Source organism: Amblyraja radiata, chromosome 32, assembly GCF_010909765.2.
Source record: "Amblyraja radiata isolate CabotCenter1 chromosome 32, sAmbRad1.1.pri, whole genome shotgun sequence".
NCBI classification, from domain to species: domain Eukaryota; kingdom Metazoa; phylum Chordata; class Chondrichthyes; order Rajiformes; family Rajidae; genus Amblyraja; species Amblyraja radiata.
In genome coordinates, this window is record NC_045987.1 from 8422539 (window position 1) to 8442287 (window position 19749).

Sequence of the window (19749 nt, forward strand, 5' to 3'; positions counted from 1 at the left end):
TTAAAAAAGGTAAATTCTCAAAGATCTATGTATGGACCAAGAGTAATGGGACAAATTAGATAGAACTTTCAAAGAACTGGCTGAGGAACAAGGGGTGAAAGACGCTGACAGCTGCTCTTAAAAATAAAACATTTGTTAAAAAGTATCAGCCATGTACAAATTAGTTAAATGGATTACTCTAATGCTCTGATAACCTGTTGGAACACAGAACAGTACAGCACACAATCAGGCTCATTGGCCCACAATGTCCACGTTGAACATGAGGCCATGTTAAACTAATCTCTTTTGTCCACACATGATCCAAATCCCTCCATTCCCTGCATATCCATGTGCCTATCCAAAAGCCTCTTAATTGCCACTATCATGTCTGCCTCCACCACTACTTCTGGCAGCGTGTTTGGGGCATACAATACTTTGTGCAAAAACTTTTTCCGACCACCTCTGGTTCCTACCACAGCAGGCGACATGAAGCAGCTTACAAATAAACAGACCAGGCAATTTCAATGAACCCGGCTGTCAGACAGCCTTGGCTAGCCTCACATTAAAAACAAATTGAAAAGAAAGCATCTTTGAAATAGCACAACAGCTCTCCCACATCAGAAAAATGATGGATTTTGCAACTTACATCAACATGGCACAGCAGACGAGGATGAGGAAATCGAATCTGTCGACATCAGAAAAGAGGGAATCCCATATTCGGATAACGTCAGGAAGAAGGAACTCCTGGGACAGCAGCAGTGTGAGCCAGCGAAAGGCAAAAAATTGTGGCTTGATATTCTGTTCTTGCTGGAATGTAAACATGTCAAGCAATGGCCTGAATTACATAAAAGCTATTGCATAGTATTTAAAGTGCAAATACAGGCCATTACATTTCCACGGCATTAATGCTCTCTCAAGGCTTCCTTCCACGCAGCTAACAATGTCATCGGTTAGATCTTCTGCCACTTTGTGTATTTGTCAAGCTTCCCTTTAATTACATTTGTGCCAATTATCTCACCTGCCAATCATTACAATATTCCTTCAGCATAATCAATATTAACACAATATATTGAAAGATATGTCATCCTAACAGTTTGTCATTTCCCCTGTACTGAATTGGTGCATAAACCTAAAGATGGGTTCAGGCTTGTAGAATCCAACACAATAACTGGGTCATTGATGGAACCCACATTCGATGCATGAATTGAGTTTAAGAAATACCTGGGAAAGTATACCAAGGACAGTTATCAAATACAAGTTTTACGTCCGATTACAACTATCTAGTACTAACTATGAGCTTGGTAAACTAAGGTGTTTTAAGGAGTGGGCAATTGATTTAAGGAGAGAATTCCAGGGCTTTGGCTTAGATGGCTGAATGCAAGTCTGCCAATGGTTGAGTGAAATAAATGAGAAATGTGCCCAGAAGAGTGTAGAAATCTCTGGAAGTGAGAACGTAGAATTGGTGGGTTGGAAGAGGAACAAGACTATCAAAGAGTTTGATCACAAAGATTAAAATCAAGGCCTTGTCAGTTCAATTGCTATTGTCAGTGAGCAAAAGGTTGAATGGATTTGAAACACTCTTCATTGTTCAATCTTATTCATCTCAACACACCTTTCATACAATTAGTTAATACAATTACTTAGTACAATTAGTGGGTGGCACAGTGGTAGAGTTGCTGCCTTGCAGCACCAGAAACCCTGATCAGATCCTGACTACAGGTGCTCTTTGTATGGAGTTAGTACATTCTCCACCCGTGACCTGCGCAGGTTTTCACCGAGATCTCTGGTATCCTCCCACACTCCAATGACGTACAGATTTGTGTTTAATTGGCTTGGTATAATTGTAAATTGTCCCTAATGTGTGTAGCATAGTATAAATGCGCGGGGATCGCTGGTCAGAGCGAACTCTGTGGGCCGACGGGACATTACCGTGCTGTATCTCTATAACTAAAATCTAAAACATCACTTCATACCAATTTAAGATACAGATCCATGTCTTTCTCCTTCAGTGTAGAGTAAACGTTCTCCATTTTGTATGTGATCCCACACTGCGAGTCATCTAGGCTCTTGATGAAATTGTCCCTGATTTCTGACATCAGGTTTGTGAAGCAAAAAAATGTGTCTGCTTCTGCGTGTTCTGTATAATTCAGGGAAACAAGAAAAAGTGTAAAATATACAGAATTCCTTTTTCCCCCAAATTTCTATCTGGAAAGAGAAATACTCACATAGAAATAATTTGTGATTTATGTTATGGCCTTAACATTGCAAAATGTACCGGTGAGTTTTAACAGTCAGAATCTAACATCTATTAAATAGGAAGGCAAATGGCCAAATATTTAGTCTGTTTTCAGGAGTATTTTAAGGGAGATAGAACGGCAGAGAAATTTGGGATGATAATGTCATAGCTTATGGTTGTTGTAGAGCTGGAAGATATTACATAAGACTGGAATCTCTGGGTGGTGGTAGAGGGGCAGTGTGGGGGGCAAGCAACTTGGGAATAGAGAATAAAAATCCTAAAGCTGAAGTGTTTCATGAATTGTATGTATTCTTCAAAACAGCAAGGAGATTGAAAACCCTTCATCATTTGATGGCACCTGCAGCCACACAGACTAAGAATGACTACCTTTGACTGAAAGTCAGTGTTGAGTTACGAAGTTATGGGTACTCCAATTGTCACCAGGCCTCCTGTCCCCAGGATAAATGAAAAAACCACTAACGCCTCTTGAACTGATAAATGTCCAATGACCCCAGATTGGAAGTACGTATGATCAGGAAGGACAAGGTCTGGTTCAGTTACAAAGCATTATTTGGATAAGTAGATTACAAATACACATTGTCAAACTTTGGAATGATTTTTTTTTAATCAATAGCCATAATTCTAAACTGTCTTACAGTTATAATAATAATAATAATAATATGGATTGCATTACTATTTGGGATTGCTGATGAAAATATTTCAGATGTCCTTTCAGGGAAAGATGGATAAACATTTAATGGATAAATTAATGGTAGGACATACTGAAAGAAAGTTATACAGAATAACCCCTTTTATTTCTGGGATGAGAGGGCTTTCTTATCAGGAGAAAGTAGGAGCGGCTTATCTTCCATGTTTACACATAAATGAAAAGGGATCTCAGAAATACACAAAATGTTTGGCAACTCTAACAGAGTGAGTACTAAGAGTATTTTTTAATAGAGAATGAGGAAAAGCAGATGATAGTCCAGAACTGAGAAAGAATTTCCACACAGTGCGTTGGGAATTTTTGGAATTCTCTACTACCAATGGGCTGTGAAATGCTTAGTCACAATATATTCAAGGCTGGGATAATAGAGACTTAGATACTGATGGAATCGAGTGTTATTGAGAAAGAATAGAAAAAGTGGATCTGACATAAGTGAATCAGGCTCAAGGAGTTGTATGAATACTGGTATTTGTATTTGTATCCCCTACAAAGATTGCAATATGCGAGTTGGTTTAAAGGACATCCTTCTGTGACATAAATTCGATATAGTCAAGAATGACCCCTTCCAATTGTTGCCCCATCCAACAAAGGTGATAGAAAATGGTTGAATACCACTTAAGGAATGGGATTTGAGGGAGCGCATGAGGTCAGAATTATACCTCATTCATTAATCTTGTATTGTTGATATTATAATATAATATTATATATAATTCATTAATCTTGTTTCTAGTATTTCAACAACAGAACTTTTAGAGCCTCACCTTTCCACTCAGTGTTAGGATCTGTAGCAAAGGTATAGTAAACTGGACCCACAATCTCATTCATGCCCTGCACATAAGCGATTCCTGGGTTCAGCTTGGCATAAATGAAGAGGATCCTCTCGACCACCTCCCAGTGAGCTTCACAGCCATTGGGGAGCACTTCATATTCACTGGCCGAGGTTGTTTTGCGAGGGGAGCAAACCTAATGAAAGAGGGAGAAAAGTGAAGGATGCAACTGGAAAGCAAAGCTGGTTAACATTGAACATAAAACAGCACAGGAATAGTGCCCTCCGGCCCGTGATGTCCTTGCCGAACATGATGCCATGTCAAACTAATCTCTTCTGTCTGCATGTGATCCATATCCCTCCATCCTCTGAATATGCTTATCTAAAGCCTCTAAAATATCACCATCATATCTGTGAGCATTTTATCATCGCAATGTACAGGATAGATTAATTTAAATTCATTGACTGGTAGTTAAAGACAATGCCCTTAAAACACAATGGTACAATTTAATGCAGAAAGACAAAACTTTAGTTAATGAGACAAGTTATCAACAAAGATTACGAATCTTTTTGATTGACCACTGAGGGGAAAATGCCAACAAGATTAACCCGAGCAAGAATTAGATGATACAAATGCAAGTCCTTGCCAGACTGAATCGGTTATTAAAGGTCTAAGAAAGATGCCGCTGTGCAGAACTTACATTTGTAACGCCGCTCCGATTATGTGCAACTGTCTGGGATTTCAAAGTGGTTTGCTCGACCCGCCTGCGAAGTGTTTCAAACTCATTTTGGGGATCCATAATCAGAAGGCATGGATAGTCAGTGGGCCGCTGGAAAAATGCCATGTCTGGATACAGTCGCCTGGAAGAGAGAAATTAGGCGGAGTGCATTAGAAAGAGTTTAAAAAGCAGAAATGTGTCACTTCAGTTTAAAATACAAAAAGTCATTTTCTAATCACCCCCAGCTTATCACTATAAATGCTTTCATCTCCTGATTATCCCAATGAAACCAAATATGCCTTTTCAGTATAGAGTCTTTCATTTCTTACCGGACATCTTTGTCAATCTGCAGGAGAACCTCATTGTCTTTGAAGTAAGTGTTCCATCGACTATCAGGGTTAGGATTCAAGGGCTGTTCAGAAAAGAAATAAAGAAATGGGATAAGAACAAAGGTAGACACAAAATGCTGGAGTAATTCAGCAAGACAGGCAATACCTCTGGAGAGAAGGAATGAGTGACATTTCGGGTCGAGACCCTTCTTCAGACTGAAGTCTGAATCAGTCTGAAGAAGGGTCTCGACCCAAAACATCACTCATTCCTTCCCTCCAGAGATGCTGCCTGACCCGCTGAGTTACTCCAGCATTTTGTGTCTACCTTCGATTTAAACCAGCATCTGCAGTTCTTTCTTACACATTTAGGATAAGAATAATTTCTGTTGCAATATGTAAAAGGAAACCTTACTGGAAATGGAACCATATTCCTTAGAAGCAAAATGATATTTGTCGGCAAGGACAACTTGTAGTTACACAGCAACCTTTGTCATTATAAAACACACCAAGACCCTTCATTCAAAAGTTTACTGAACAAAATTTAACTCTAAACTACATTGGAATGTAGTAGAACAGATGATCAACAACTTGGCCACAGACTGGTTTAAAAGTAAATCTAACAAGGGCAGAGAGCAATTTAGAGAAGAAATTCTAAAACATTAGGCACAAGGTGGAGCAAAAAAAAAAAAGGGGGGTGCGAGCCAAGGATTGAAAATGTTTGATGTTACAGAGCAGGAGGGAAGTCCGAGAACCATTTGAACGCAAATATAAGATTTCTAAGTAATAAGACATTGGCAGACCAGCAGACAATGAATGTTAAATATATAATGGAGGTTCATAGTAAAGATTTGGTCATCTTCATTGTTTTGTTTCCTTTCTCATGTTTGTCTATTTCTGTCTTTCACTGAAATGTGTAAGAAATACTTAAGGAAGTAAAACATAATTTTAACACAAATAGTTATCCGACCAACATCAGCAGAAACCACCAGCTGAATTTCTCATGTAGTGTTTTCTCACAATATGGGAGGCCATTCGACCCACTGAATCTTTGCCAGCTCTCACAGCATTACCATCAGGCCTCTTCGAATGATCATTTGAAAGGCACAGCAAGAAAACAGGACCTATTGAGTCCACGCCAACCATTGGTCATCCCTTGACACTCGTTCTACGTTCTCCCACTTTTGGTTACCCTCCTTACACTCCAGAGGCCAATTAGTCTAAACACCCACACATCATTGGGATGTGGGAGGAAACCTAAGTGGTGGCAGGGAGAATGCACAAACCCCACAACAGACATCACCGGGGTCTCTGACCGAACCTGGGTCTCTGGTGCCGAGAGGCAGCAGTTCCATTAGCTGCGCCACTGTGTCAACATTTATTCTCACATTTATTTCTCCCTCTCATGCCCACACACCTATACCAAGGGCAATTTACAGTTAGCAATTAACTACCGGCACATCTTTAGGGTGTGAAAGGATGCTGTAGCACCTGGAATAAATTCACATGGTCTCAGGGAGAACTTGCAAATTCTACAGGAAGCATCCAAGATCAGGATGAGTTTATGCTCCAATTTTATATGGTGGTCAGACCTCAAACTACTGCATGTAGCGCTGCACATACCGCTGAGTTTCTCCAGCATTTTTGTGTACCCTCAAACTACTGCATATAGTTCTAGTCACTACACTATTGAAAAGATGTGATAAAGCTGAAGAATATGCAGAAACCATTGATCAATAAGCTGCCAGGGATGGAACATTTGTGCAGACATGATTAAGGTATATAAAATTGAGAGGGTAGGCTTCAGGAAACCTTTCCTCTTTTTTAAATTTATTTTTTATTTTTTATTTTATTAGAAGTTAATACAGTACAAAGCAATACAGTAGGACCTAATTCTAGTTGCCAACTATGTCATAACGTAATACATTCTATGTACAACCTCTAGTTTTATGTTTTTGAAAAGGAAGTAAGAAAAACAAAAACAAAAAAAGAGAGAAGAAAAAGAGGGAAAATAGATAGCAGAAAATAGAAAAACATGAAGTGTGTATATAAGAAAAGAAAAAGTAGAAAGTAGAAATAGGAGAAAAAGACCCTTAAAAAATAAATTTTCAAATCTTTGTTCGGAGATGTAAATCTAGCCACGACCTGACCTGAAATCAGTAATCTTTACGGTACCGCTGCATCACATGATTCCAAAAAGTTGATGAAAGGGGACCAACTCCTTAAGAATTGGTCATATTTATCTATTAGTCGGAGTCTCATTTCTTCAAGGTGTGCTATGTCCATCATATTCCTAATCCATATTTTAATAGATGGTATAGCTGTATTTTTCCAAAATTTAAGTATCAATTTCTTTCCAATTATTAACCCATAATTTAAAAAAAGTTTTGATCTTTATTTAATTTGATATCTTCTACTATTATTCCAAATATAATCCATTCCATATTAGGTTCTATTCTTGACTTTAAGAGCTTTGTAAATATATCAAATATATCGCTCCAAAATTTATTCAACTTTGTACATCCTAGAATTAGATCCTTTTTTTGTCTTTATTAGAAATGTCGTTACCTGCAGCCATACATACAATAATAAACAACAGAACAGACAGTAAACACAAGTTAACATCCACCACAGTGAGTCCACCAAGCACCTCCTCACTGTGATGGAGGCAAAAATCTTAGGGCTGCTGTCTCTTCCCTCATCTTCTCCCTCTGCACTGAGGCGATACCCCACCGGGCGATGGTAAGTCAGTCCCGCGGCTCACCCAGCTCCGCGAACGGGCCGGTTCAAACACCGCGGCCCGGGGTGGTCGAAACAGCCGCCCTCCAGTCCAGCGGACGCAGCTGTTGACGACATCGTCCACTGGCCCACGGCCAAACCCTGGACTCAGGCCGCCGCCGCCAGAACGCCGTCTCAGCCACCGGAGCACCGTTCCAGCCCCGAGCCGGGTCGCCCTCACGTGAGCGCCATTCCACCCTCGAGCTGGGCCGCCCCAACGGGAGTGCCGTTTCCCTCGGGCTGGGCCGCCCTCACGGGAGCGTCTCAGCCTCGCGCCAGGCTGCCCTCACCGGAGCGTCACAGCCCCTCACGGGAGCGCCGTTACCCTCGAGCTGGGCCGCCCTCACGGGAGCGAGCCCAGGGCGAGTCCTGACAGGCTCTGCCTCCAGAGCCTCGAGGTCGCCAGCTCCGCCATTAGGCCTCAGCGCAGACGGAGGCAGAGAAGGGGGATACGACAAAAAGTCGCATTCCCCCGAAGGGAGAGACAGCAAGCCCTGTTTCAACCCCCCCCCCCCACACACACATAAACACAACCTAAAACCAAAAACTTAGCTAAACAAAACAAAAAAAACAACACAAAAAAGTAAAAACAAACGGACTGCAGGCGAGCCGCAGCCGTTCACCAGCGCAGCCACTTCCTACAAATGAATGTGTTATATTAGCAGTTTGAAACAAACATTTATCGCATCTGGGAGAGACGTTTGGGTAGAATTTATTCAACCTCGTTTTTGAATAATATAGTCTATGTAATAATTTAAATTGAATTAAATTATGTCTTGCATTAATGGAACAATTATGTGTGTTCATCAGATACTTTTCCCATCTATCTTTCGGGATCTTTATCATTAGTTCATGTTCCCAATCTTCTCTTAGTGCCTCTGTTGAGGGTAATTCTCTATTTAATATACTATTATAAAAATATGATATTAGTTTTTGTGAATCAGCCTTAATATTCATTGCTTCTTCTAAAGGGTCTAAAAATATAGTTTGAAATCTATGTATATAAACCTTTCCTCTTAAAGGTGAATAAAACTAGAAGACGTAGACTTAGGGCAAGGGGCAAGAGATTTACAGGGGATCCGAGAATGATCTTTTACATCCACAAAGTAGTGAGCACCTGGAATGCCAGAGAGAGTAATGGAAACAGAGTAACATTACTACACAAGCACTTGAATCACACTGGCATTGAAGGCTACAGGCCAAGTGCAGGAAGATGGAATTAATACAAATGGGTGTCCACTGGTCAACATGGGTGGGCCAAATGGCCTGTTTAAAAAAAAAAAATACTGGAAGACTCTATAAACCAAGATCATTGCAGTCATGCCGAAGTCACTATACCACTTCTAATACTCTACTCCAGGCATTGAAATGTTGTATTTATTGATTGAAAGGTGTAGCATGGAAACAGGCCATTTGGCCCACCAAGTCCACACCAACTATCGATCATCCGTGCACACTTGTTCTATGCTACCCAGACACAAGGGCCAATTAACCTACAAACCCACATGTCTTTGGGATGAGGGAGGAAACCAGATTTCCCAGAGGAAGGTACACAAAATTGCTGGAGGAACTCAGCGGGTGCAGCAGCATCTATGGAGCGAAGGAAATAGGCGACGTTTCGGGCCGAAACCCTTCTTCAGACTCATAGGCGACGTTTCGGGCCGAAACCCTTCTTCAGACTGGAGGAAACCTGAGGAAACCTGTTTACACAGCACCAGAGGTCACCACCAAACAAGATGATATACAGTCTGAGGAAGGGTTTCGGCCCAAAACGTCGCCTATTTCCTTCGCTCCATAGATGCTGCTGCACCCGCTGAGTTTCCCCAGCAATTTTGTGTACCTAAGATGATATAATAGTCAACATCTAAAATTAATTGACCATTGCAAGTTCTTTCCCTTCAAGAAAGAAAGCAGATTGAGACTCACGTGGTCTTCCAATGTGACATCCTCCCGGAAGATGCCCAGATTTGCCTTGGCAATGCCAGGCTGAATAATCATCTCCTTCAAAAACTGTGCATAAGTTTCCCTGCAAATGAATACACCACATGGGGTCAGATCAAACACAGATCGATTTACAGGGCCAAACAAAATGCATACCTTATGCTTTCAAAATTCATCCTGATGACTGCCCTGCCTAAATCTTTCCTCCCATTGTAGACAGGCATTTAAAATGCTGTACCGAATAAGAGCTGAAATGTTTCAGCATTTTACGACCACTTTGTTTTCACAGCAAAGGTACAAAAAACAAAATACCAGTTCTTTAAAATATTATAAATACAGCATTAAGTCAATCTAAAATAACTAAACTAGAAAAATCAGCCCACAGGTACCTAATGGAAGTTATTTAAAATAGACCATAGAATTATCCAGCACACAAGGAAACAAGATCCTTCCACTGATACCATTGACAGCCTTTCAAGTTAAAGCAATGTGCATTGCTTCTGGGTTTTTGAGTTGTGCAACACGAGCTTGATAAAAAGTTTGTACAAAAAAACACCTTTGTATACAAATGAGTAAGGCTTCATGCAATGTCCTCAGGGCACTATGAACAAAGATACCGGATCCGATTGAGTGCGTTTGACAACACATGACATAACGAGAATGCTCAAACAAGTACCAGGGTGCAGCATGACTGGTGATGAGAAAAGGGACTTTTCGGCGACTGACTTCCACCTTCAAACTCAGAGGGCGCTCGCCTGAAAAACCTCCAGCTGGATCTAGCGTCAGTGATGAAACCGCGAGCTGGATCGACAGCGAACACGAACATGCACAAACACGAACCCACACACGAACGAACACACTCACACACAAACAAACACACACAAACGAACACACACACACACAAACGGACGAACACACACAAACGAACACACACACACAAACGAACACACACACACAAACGAACACACACACACACACACACACAAACAAACACACACACACACACACACACAAACGAACACACACGAACGAACACATACACACACACACACGAACGAACACACACATCGCAAAGGCAGGGGCCACGGAAAATGGGGGAGCGCTGTCTGAAATTCACACCCGCGATGAACAGGAAGGTAACAGACGGCTGCAACAGTGCATGGTAAGTCCTTTGGAGCGGGGGGGGGAGAGAGGGGGGGAGAGAGGGGTGGGGAAGAAAAGGAATGGAGACATTTTTAAGAAGCCAGACAACATTTAATAAAGTTTAGCGGGCATTTAACATTACTGGTCAGTTTTCCTTGGTTCTGAAAACTCCAATGAGCCAATTAAAATGCCCGGTCAGCATAGGAGATTGCCTACGGCTACCTCAACTGCCTAGCGGCCCCACTCCACTACATTATGAGTTCAAAAGAATCATGCCGACCAATTCTCACTGCTGAAAAAAATTCCAAACTGATGCCGCGAGTCCATGGGGCAGTGTAAAGAACAGGGAAAATAAGCGGAATAAGTGGTGAAAAAGGCCTGTGTACAAACATAACATTATTTCCTCTGGCTTTTTTTTTTCAGATTCTGTAAAAATGACATTGTGGGAATTGATGTCAGAGGCAATAGGTTTTAAACCTTTCTCTCTCCCTCTTCCCCTAAAATACAAAATGACATCTCATTGCTCGAAGACTACATCCCTGTTTTTTTACATGCATCAAGCCTTCCCTTCACCAATATCCTCACCAAATTACAGGATTTCTTTTACAATTCCAAGAAAAGAGGTAGGTCTCTGCTAAGCACTGAGAAAAATGCAGCTCTGCACTAACATGAAAAAAATTCTGAAAATGTACAGAAGGTTAGTCTAGATCTTCAATCCAAAATGTTAGCTTGGTTTCTCTTTCCCTTTGTATTTATTTTAGTTTTCTAGCACCTGATGGATGTTTTTTTAATTTTTGTATGCAGTTCTTCACCTTTGTTTCTTCAAGGAAGAGCTCCACTGAGCCTGTTCTAGGGGGAGGTAATTTAGGAGAATCTGAGAGGAGACAAAAATAAAATCATGGATTAAGAAACAGCTGGCAAACCAGGAAAGAGTGATTTTTTTTACACCATTTAGAGCACAGAAATAGATCGTGTAATCCTTTGATCCGTGGCACTACCTCACATAACCATCAATATTCCTTTTTATTTCTTACCCTCGCATGTATTCATTCAACTTACTTATATTATTCACCGAGTCCTGCAATTTTACCACTATTTTGTTAACGACATTTACCCTAAATTTGTAATTGATATCTGGATGTCAGTGTTATCTTTATGGCTCCTAGTTTGGTCTCTCCCCTGTGTAAACAGTCCCCATCAGCAAACTCTTATATAATCATAAACTCTGAACTAACTACATGCATTTATATAACATATAATGCCAGACTGATTTATGGACCTTTATGGGTGTATTACCCAAGCCACATAATAGAAAAGATATTAAGTAGTATGATCAAAACCTTGGTTGTAAAGGTTTTAGGGATATACTAGACCAAGTGCGGACCCATTGGGTCCCCTTCCCCCAACGCAATGTTCCACCACTCACCCATAGCCCCCAACTGCACAGCTGACGTTTTTAAAGATTAAAGAGGCAAAAATTTGTAAAATATTAGATCAATGTGAACACATCTCACTCTTCCTCTTCAGTCCCCTGTTCCCCTCCACCATTATCCTCCCTCTCCCCACTCTCCACCAACCCTCCCCTGCTTCCTCCCCTTTTTAAAATGGAATTCTCAATTAAAATCATGTTTTTTCTTTAAATGAAAATGGAAGAAATAGATTAAAAAGGATTTTTTTTTTTAAGCCGTAATTTTTTATGTAAATGAGATTCGGGATCCCATTGCGACATGGCTGACAGGCAGGGAAATGCAAAAGTGTCAAAAAGTGGCTTTTGTAAAGTTTAAAATCTCAATAACTTGTAAACTATAACATCAATCCGAACGAAACTTGTCCCTTTTCCATCCCAGGACAATGGTGAGTAAGGTGGGCCAAAAATTGTAGCACTATCGTGTACCGTTTTGGCAGGGTTTTGAATCATCACGCATTCACACGCATACAAATAGAGAGTTTTAGTAATATACTAGACCAAGTGCAGACCCGTTGGGTCTGTTTCCCTAACGGCTTTTGCGGGGGGGGGGGGGCTGAGGCATCACACTCACATTAACCACCCCCCAAACACACAGGTGGGGGGGGGGGGGGGGGGGGTGAGAAGAGGGGAGGGAGGGGAGAGGAGGAGGAGGAGGAGGAAACGGGACAGATTTGGGAGGGAAAGGAGAGCGGGGTAGGAGGTGAGAGAGGGGGATCGGGAGACGTGGGGGAGGGGGGGCTAGGGAGGGAGGGGAGGATGGAGGGAGGGGGAGAGGGGTGGGGGGAGAGAGGGGAAGGAGTGGGGAGAGAGGAGGGGGAAGGGGGGAGAGAAGAGGAAGAGTGGGGAGGGAGGAGGAGAGGGGTAGGGGGAGTGATGGAAGAGGGACAGAGGGGTAGGGGGAAGGGGGCGGGGAGAGAGGGAAGGGGGTGGGGTAGAGAGGGAAGGGGGGTGGGGGAGAGAGGGAAGGGGGGTGGTGGGGAGAGAAGGAAGGGGGGTGGTGGGGAGAGAAGGAAGGGGGGTGGGGGAGAGAGGGAAGGGGGGTGGGGGAGAGGAGTGGGGAGGGAGGGAGGGAGGGGTAGCGGGAGTGGTGGAAGAGGGACGGGGGAGTGGTGGAAGAGGAACAGAGGGGTAGGGGAAGGGGTGGCGGAGAGAGGGGAAGGGAAGAGAGAGGGGTGATGGAGGGAGAGGGGTGGGGTAAAGGGAGAGAAGTGGAAGAGTGGGGAGGGAGGGGTAGGGGAGTGGTGGAAGAGGGACAGAGCGGTATGGGGGAAGGGGGCGGGGGGAGAGAGGGAAGGGGGTGGGGTAGAGAGGGAAGGGGGTGGGGTAGAGAGGGAAGGGGGGTGGGGGAGAGAGGGAAGGGGGGTGGGGGAGAGAGGGATGGGTGGGAGAAGGAGACGGGTGTAGAGAGGGAAACATAGAAATTAAGTGCAGGAGTAGGCCATTCGGCCCTTCGAGCCTGCACCACCATTCAATATGATCATGGATGATCATCCAACTCAGTATCATGTACCTGCCTTCTCTCCATACCCCCTGATCCCTTTAGCCACAGGGGCCACATCTAACTCCCTCTTAAATACAGCCAATGAACAGGCCTCAACTACCTTATGTGCCAGTGAATTCCAGAGATTCACCACTCTCTGTGTGAAAAATGTTTTTCTCATCTCGGTCGTAAAAGATTTACCCCTTATCCTTAAACTGTGACCCCTTGTTCTGGACTTCCCCAACATCTGGAACAATCTTCCTGCATCTAGCCCGTCCAACCCCTTAAGAATTTTGTAAGTTTCTAAAAGATATCCCCCTCAATCTTCTAAAATCTAGCGAGTACAAACCGAGTCTGAGGCTAATTCTATGGGTCAGATGCCAGTTTTTTTTTTAATATTTGGTGGGGGGGGGGGGGGAGGATTTGATTAAAAATGTGTACATAAACACGACGAGATGTAATCAGGAGTTTCTATAAGATCCCCCCCCAATCTTCTAAAATCTAGCGAGTACAAGCCGAGTCTATCCAGTCTTTATTCATATGAAAGTCCTGACATCCCAGGAATCAGTCTGGTGAACCTTCTCTGTACTCCCTCTATGGCAACAATGTATTTCAGCATTGGGCATTGTGACATCACACGATGGAACGTTCACCATTGTCTGGGGCTCCTGCAAAGGCATATGTAAATGGATCCATTCCGATTGGACATCTGTGAGCATTGGGCATTGTGACATCACACGATGGAACGTTCACCAGGGGCTGGTGCTGCTTCTATGGGTGAGAAGCCAGTTTATTTTTGAACTAGTGGGGGGGGGGGGGGGGGGGAGAGAAGGATTTGATTAAAAACGTGTACTTAAACACGACGAAATGTAATGAGGAGCGGATACTTAGAAAGAAAAGTGAAATCTTTACCGAAATGGAAAAGATGTCGGCGATTCTGCGTCTGGTTTCGGAGTTGCAGTGAATCAAAGGAAGATATGCAGCCGGCAGCCGGCCATGTAAATGGATCCATTCCGATTGGACATCTGCGAGCATTGGGCATTGTGATTGGACATCTGCGAGCGTTGGGCATCACACGATGGAAACGAATCAAAAGGCAGAAAGGCAGCCGGACGGACCGCAGGCGACAGGCACAGACTTTTATATAATAGATAGATACTAGACCAAGTGGGACCCGTTGGGTCCCTGTCACATGGTTGACCTGGTCACCCAATGCAACCCATTTCCCAACGCATTGTTCCACCATTCACCTGTTCCCCCAACGCAACCAGTTTCCCCAACGCAATATTCCACCGCTCACCCATACCCCCCAAATGCGCAGGGGTGGCTCATTTTCCCTTATTCACACTTACTCTTTTTAAACTTTAAAAAAAATCCAATTGCACGTGCTCCCAGGGAAAAAAATCCAATTGCTTCCAGGACTCAGTGTCCTTGGATTTGCAACATTGTAGCGGGCAGGACTACAATCCCATTGTGACACCATAGCTGTTAACTCCCAGTGCAGATGGAAGAATTTTTTCTCAAAGATAGATTTTGTAAAGTTAAAAATGTGAATAACGTAAAATATAACATCAATCTGAACAAAACTTTGATACACCACACCACAGGACAATGGCGAGTAAGGCGGTCCACAATTGTAGCGCTATCGTGTACTGTTTTGGCATAATTCAGGGCATGACGGACACACACACACAGACATCCACACAGACAAGATGAGAGTTTTAGTAATATACTAGACTAAGTGGGACCCGTTGGGTCCTATGTTCACACGGGAGGGCTGGTCCCTCGACGCAATATTGGTGGCCAGTGGGGGGGGGGGGGGAGGCTTTCTGGAGCGTTGGTATGGGTGTTGTTGGCTGCAGGGACTACTGGTTTCCAGAGGGCTAGTATGGACATTGTGGGCCAAATGGATTCTTGGGGTGGCAGCTCAGTCCCTCAAGCCTGATGTGCTGGCAGCTCACTCACGGCTGGTGTGCTGGCAGTTGACTCACGGCTATTCCTTGAAATTCCATTTCAAGCAGAGTGCAAGGCCACCAAATTCAAATCCATTTTCCTACCATTTCAAGCAGGGTGCAAGGCCACCAAATTCAAGTGCAGTTTCTTTCCTCTTCAAGCAGGGTGCAAGGCCACCAAATCCAAGTGCAGTTTCTTACCTCTTCAAGCAGGGTGCAAGGCCACCGAATTCAAATGCTGTTTCATACCATTTCATGCAGGGAGCAACGACACCATATTCAAATGCAGTTTCATACCATTTCATGCAGGGTGCAACGCCACCACATTCAAATGCATTTTCATACTATTTCAAGCAGGGTGAAACCACCATGAAAACCACCATAAAACCACACAAAACACCACACTCACAGTTCAGTAGACATTCAGTGTGTTCAGTTGATTCACAGCTCAGACAGAGTCATGACCTCTCCCTCCCCCATCATGCAGAGACTGAGCCACACCCACACTTCCGGGTTTTATAATCCCTCCCCCTCCCACCACAAAAGGTGTGGCCTTCATGGCGTGATTGACAGGAGAGAGATTCTCAACATTTTTTAAACACTATTAACACTTTTGTTTTTCATTGACGGGAAGAATCCTCTGCACCTGATGAGCAGAGGGGGACTGAGTAAGATGGCCAAAATTCACAGCCGTAAGTGGTAGCGTTTTATCCAAATCGATATAGTGCAAACAGGAAGTTGTCAAATTTAGACAAACAACCATTTGCAGACAGTGCCTTTTCACTTCAACCCAAACCCCCCAAACAACCATTTGCAGGCAGTGCCTTTTCACTTCAACCCAAACAACCATTTACAGGCAGCGCCTTTTTAATTCAACCCAAACCCCCCAAACAACCATTTGCAGGCAGTGCCTTTTTACTTCAACCCAAACCCCCCAAACAACCATTTGCACGCAGTGCCTTTTTACTTCAAACCAACCATATTTTCATTTTCAAACCACATTAAGGGCACTCACAGTTGAGTAGACATGTGTTCAGTGTTATTCAGAGCTCAGAGAGACGTGACCCTCTGGCTTCCTCCATCTTGCAGAGACTGAGTGAGGCACACCACTTTTTGGTTTTATAGCCGCTCCCCCTCCCTCCAGCAGGGGCAGCAGAGAGAATGACAAATTAAAAAAAAACATTAATATCACTCTGATTTTTCATCAATAGGAAAAATCCTCTGGTCCAGGAAGGCAGAGGGGGGGGGCTCTGAGCGAGGTGGCCAAAAATCACGGACGTAGGTGGCGGCGTTCTCTAGGAAATCACAGCACAGTGGGCCAAAAGCGGTCAAGATCAGACTTTTAGTAATATACTAGACCAAGTGCAGACCCGTTGGGTCTAGTCCCCCAATGGTGTGATCCCCCAACCCAATATTCGTCCAATGGAACTGAAGCCGTTCCCAAATGTAAGATTCCAGCACTCCCCTGCCTCCCTCAGCAGTGGATTAAAAAATAAATCAAATTGCACCTCCCCTGCCTGCTGCAGCAGTGAAAGGTTCAGAGTGTTCCTGTCTTGCAAGTTTGTTTCGAAGTGTGTTGGAAGCTGTTTCGAAGTGTGTTGGAAGCTGATAGGAAGGAGCAGCCGTCAACAAATCAAAAGGCAGAAAGTCAACGAATCAAAAGGCAGAAAGGCAGCCGGACGGCAGCCGGTCGGATGGCACGAGAGTTTTAATAGTATATAGATAGATACTAGACCAAGTGGGACCCGTTGGGTCCCTGTCAGAACTCAGTGTACTGTGACTTAAAAAAATGCATTTGCACCTGCTATGGCTAGCAGGACTCAGTGTACTTGGATAGCAACAATGTTGCGAGCAGGGCTACAATCCCATTGTGACGACATAGATGTAAGCACAGGAAATAATTTTTTCTCAAATTGTCGTTTTGTAAATCTAAAAATGTTAATAACTTGTGAAATATAACATCAATCTGAACGAAACTTGGCAAACCACCACAGGACAATTGTGAGTAAGATGGTGCAAATGTTTTAGCGCTATTGAGTACCATTGTGGCGTAGTCCAGGATCACAATTACAGATCACGCTCACACGCACACATAGAAACAAACAAGATGTGGGTTTTTGTTAAATAAACTAGACCAACTGGGACCCGTTGGGACCCTGCCACACGGGAGGCCTGGTCCCCCAAAGCAATATTCCACCACTCACCCACAGGAGGCCTTGTCCCCCAACGCAACCCGTTCACCAACACAATATTCCACCACTCACCCGTTCCACCATATTCCAGCACTCACCCATAGCCCACAACTGTGCAGGGGCTGCTTCGAGGACTTTAAAAAAAGAATGCAATTGCCCCCACCCCCTCCCCCTCCTGTTCAGGTAAAAACTTGCTGGAAGGACTGACTGTTCCTCAACTTTGTATGCAACTTTGTTGTAAGCTGGCCCAGCAAGAATTTGGATTCTAATAGCTGTTAAATTCTTAAACTTGAATTTCTAAAGTTAAAAATTATGAATAGCTTGTGAAATATAACATCTATCCGAACAAAATTGTATACGAAGGACCACGGGACAAAGATCAGTACAGTGGTGCAAAGATCTTAGCGCTACCTTCTACCGTTTTGGCTTAGGTCCCAGATCACATACGTGCACATAGATAGAAACAAGACGAGACATCCATCTATCCATCCACATACAGATTATCCTATCATCTTCAAATACGCTTCTATACAAAACCCTTTTAAAAATGTATAATTTTGCATTAATGTTGTAATTTAAATATATATATTTCAGCAGGCACACAGACCTAGACTTACTGGTGAGAGCATTTTCTAATCTATAAGGTGGATTCTGACAGACCAATTACCTTGAAGAATCAGTTTCACATTCCCCTTTCATGACACAACCACAGAATTCCCAAACTTCCTATATGTTGTTGGAATCTACAGTAATGACATTTTTTGGACAGTGCTGTGAGCAAACTTGAAAACAAAAATTGAAAGAAAATTGTTTTATTTCTCTGAACACCTTTGTTTACCGGCTATTAAAAATGTGGGAAATATCAAAAGACCAGGCACAGCAAATGGGCACAGGAGGCCAGGTGATAAAAATGTAAGGAAATCTTCCAATGCTGGCAACCCTAATGATCTCAAATGAAAACTTACCTTCCAGCAAAGCGAACGCAGTCCTCCTTCAAATGGAATTCCTGTGAGAAGCAGGTAAAAAGCTCAGACTTGGTTAAAGACCGTTGTGAAATATAAAAGAGAAAAGGTACATCACGCGCACAATTACAGAGTCGTGCAGAGATAGAGTATGGAAATCGGCCCTTCTACCCACCTAGTCAATGCCAACCATCAACCATTTTTTTACACTAAACCTACATTAATCCCTTAAAAAAAATTATTGTCCTCACATTCTCATCAACATCCCATAGATTCTACCACTCAGCCACACACCAGGATACAATCTAAACGGATACTGACTAATGCACTAGAATAACAAAGTGGGACATAAGGATTGGCTTTAAGACCTCAGCAGGCCAGGCAACACCTGTAGAGTAAATAGACAGAATACATTTCGGGTTGGGGCCCAATCTTCAGACTGAAGAGTCCCACCCCGAAATGTTATCTATCCATTTTCTCCACAGATGCTTTCTGACCCGTTGAGTTCCTCCAGTGTTGTATTTTGCTCAAGATTCCAACATCTGCAGTCCAGTGTCATCACATTTGCTTTTCTATCTGCAGTACTTTCAACCCATTATGAGCTGTTTACGATATTACGCTACAGCATATTATTAATTGTGGATAGACCAATGTTTTAGGTTAATTTTGAGATTATATTAAATTGAAAGCAGATTGTTGCAAGTAATACATATTTCCGTTTACAATTTATTGATCACAGGGATATAGAGATCAGATTTTGGATTTTGTTGAGTTTTTGAGAGATCAGCAACTCGCTGCATCAAACAGTCCTCAATTAAGGACTGACACAAATGTTCACAGGCATCTTGCCATCCATTCTCCAGAATCTGATATTGAAAGGATGCACCTTACCACTGAAGCAGAGTTCCCGCAGTTTGGTGAGGCTGATCTTTGGTTCATTCAAAGCGATCCTGAATTCTTCAATCCTAACAACAGAAAATACAGTCCATAGGTAAAGGTCCTATAAAACAGTTCAACAATAACGAAACGTTGTCTATTTCCTTCGCTCCATAGATGCTGCCTCACCCGCTGAGTTTCTCC

The 19749-nt window shown here is 43.1% G+C and overlaps 1 protein-coding gene across 4 annotated transcripts in view; it reads right to left on the minus strand.

Annotated features, from left to right (window-relative positions):
• tbc1d13 (TBC1 domain family member 13) overlaps window positions 1-19749 on the minus strand; it is a 34980-nt gene that overhangs the window by 14239 nt on the left and 992 nt on the right. For all 4 annotated transcript variants that reach the window (XR_004416647.1, XM_033048969.1, XM_033048967.1 and 1 more), the window contains exons 2-10: window positions 19561-19634; window positions 18673-18713; window positions 11428-11489; window positions 9458-9557; window positions 4757-4839; window positions 4410-4569; window positions 3704-3905; window positions 1953-2116; window positions 626-786 (exon numbers count right to left, since the gene is read on the minus strand). Coding sequence is in view for 3 of the 4 variants with exons in the window: in XM_033048969.1 (XP_032904860.1) it covers window positions 626-786; window positions 1953-2116; window positions 3704-3905; window positions 4410-4569; window positions 4757-4839; window positions 9458-9557; window positions 11428-11489; window positions 18673-18713; window positions 19561-19634 (1047 nt within the window). In the remaining variant the exon portion in view is untranslated. The remainder of the gene's footprint in view (window positions 1-625; window positions 787-1952; window positions 2117-3703; window positions 3906-4409; window positions 4570-4756; window positions 4840-9457; window positions 9558-11427; window positions 11490-18672; window positions 18714-19560; window positions 19635-19749) is intronic.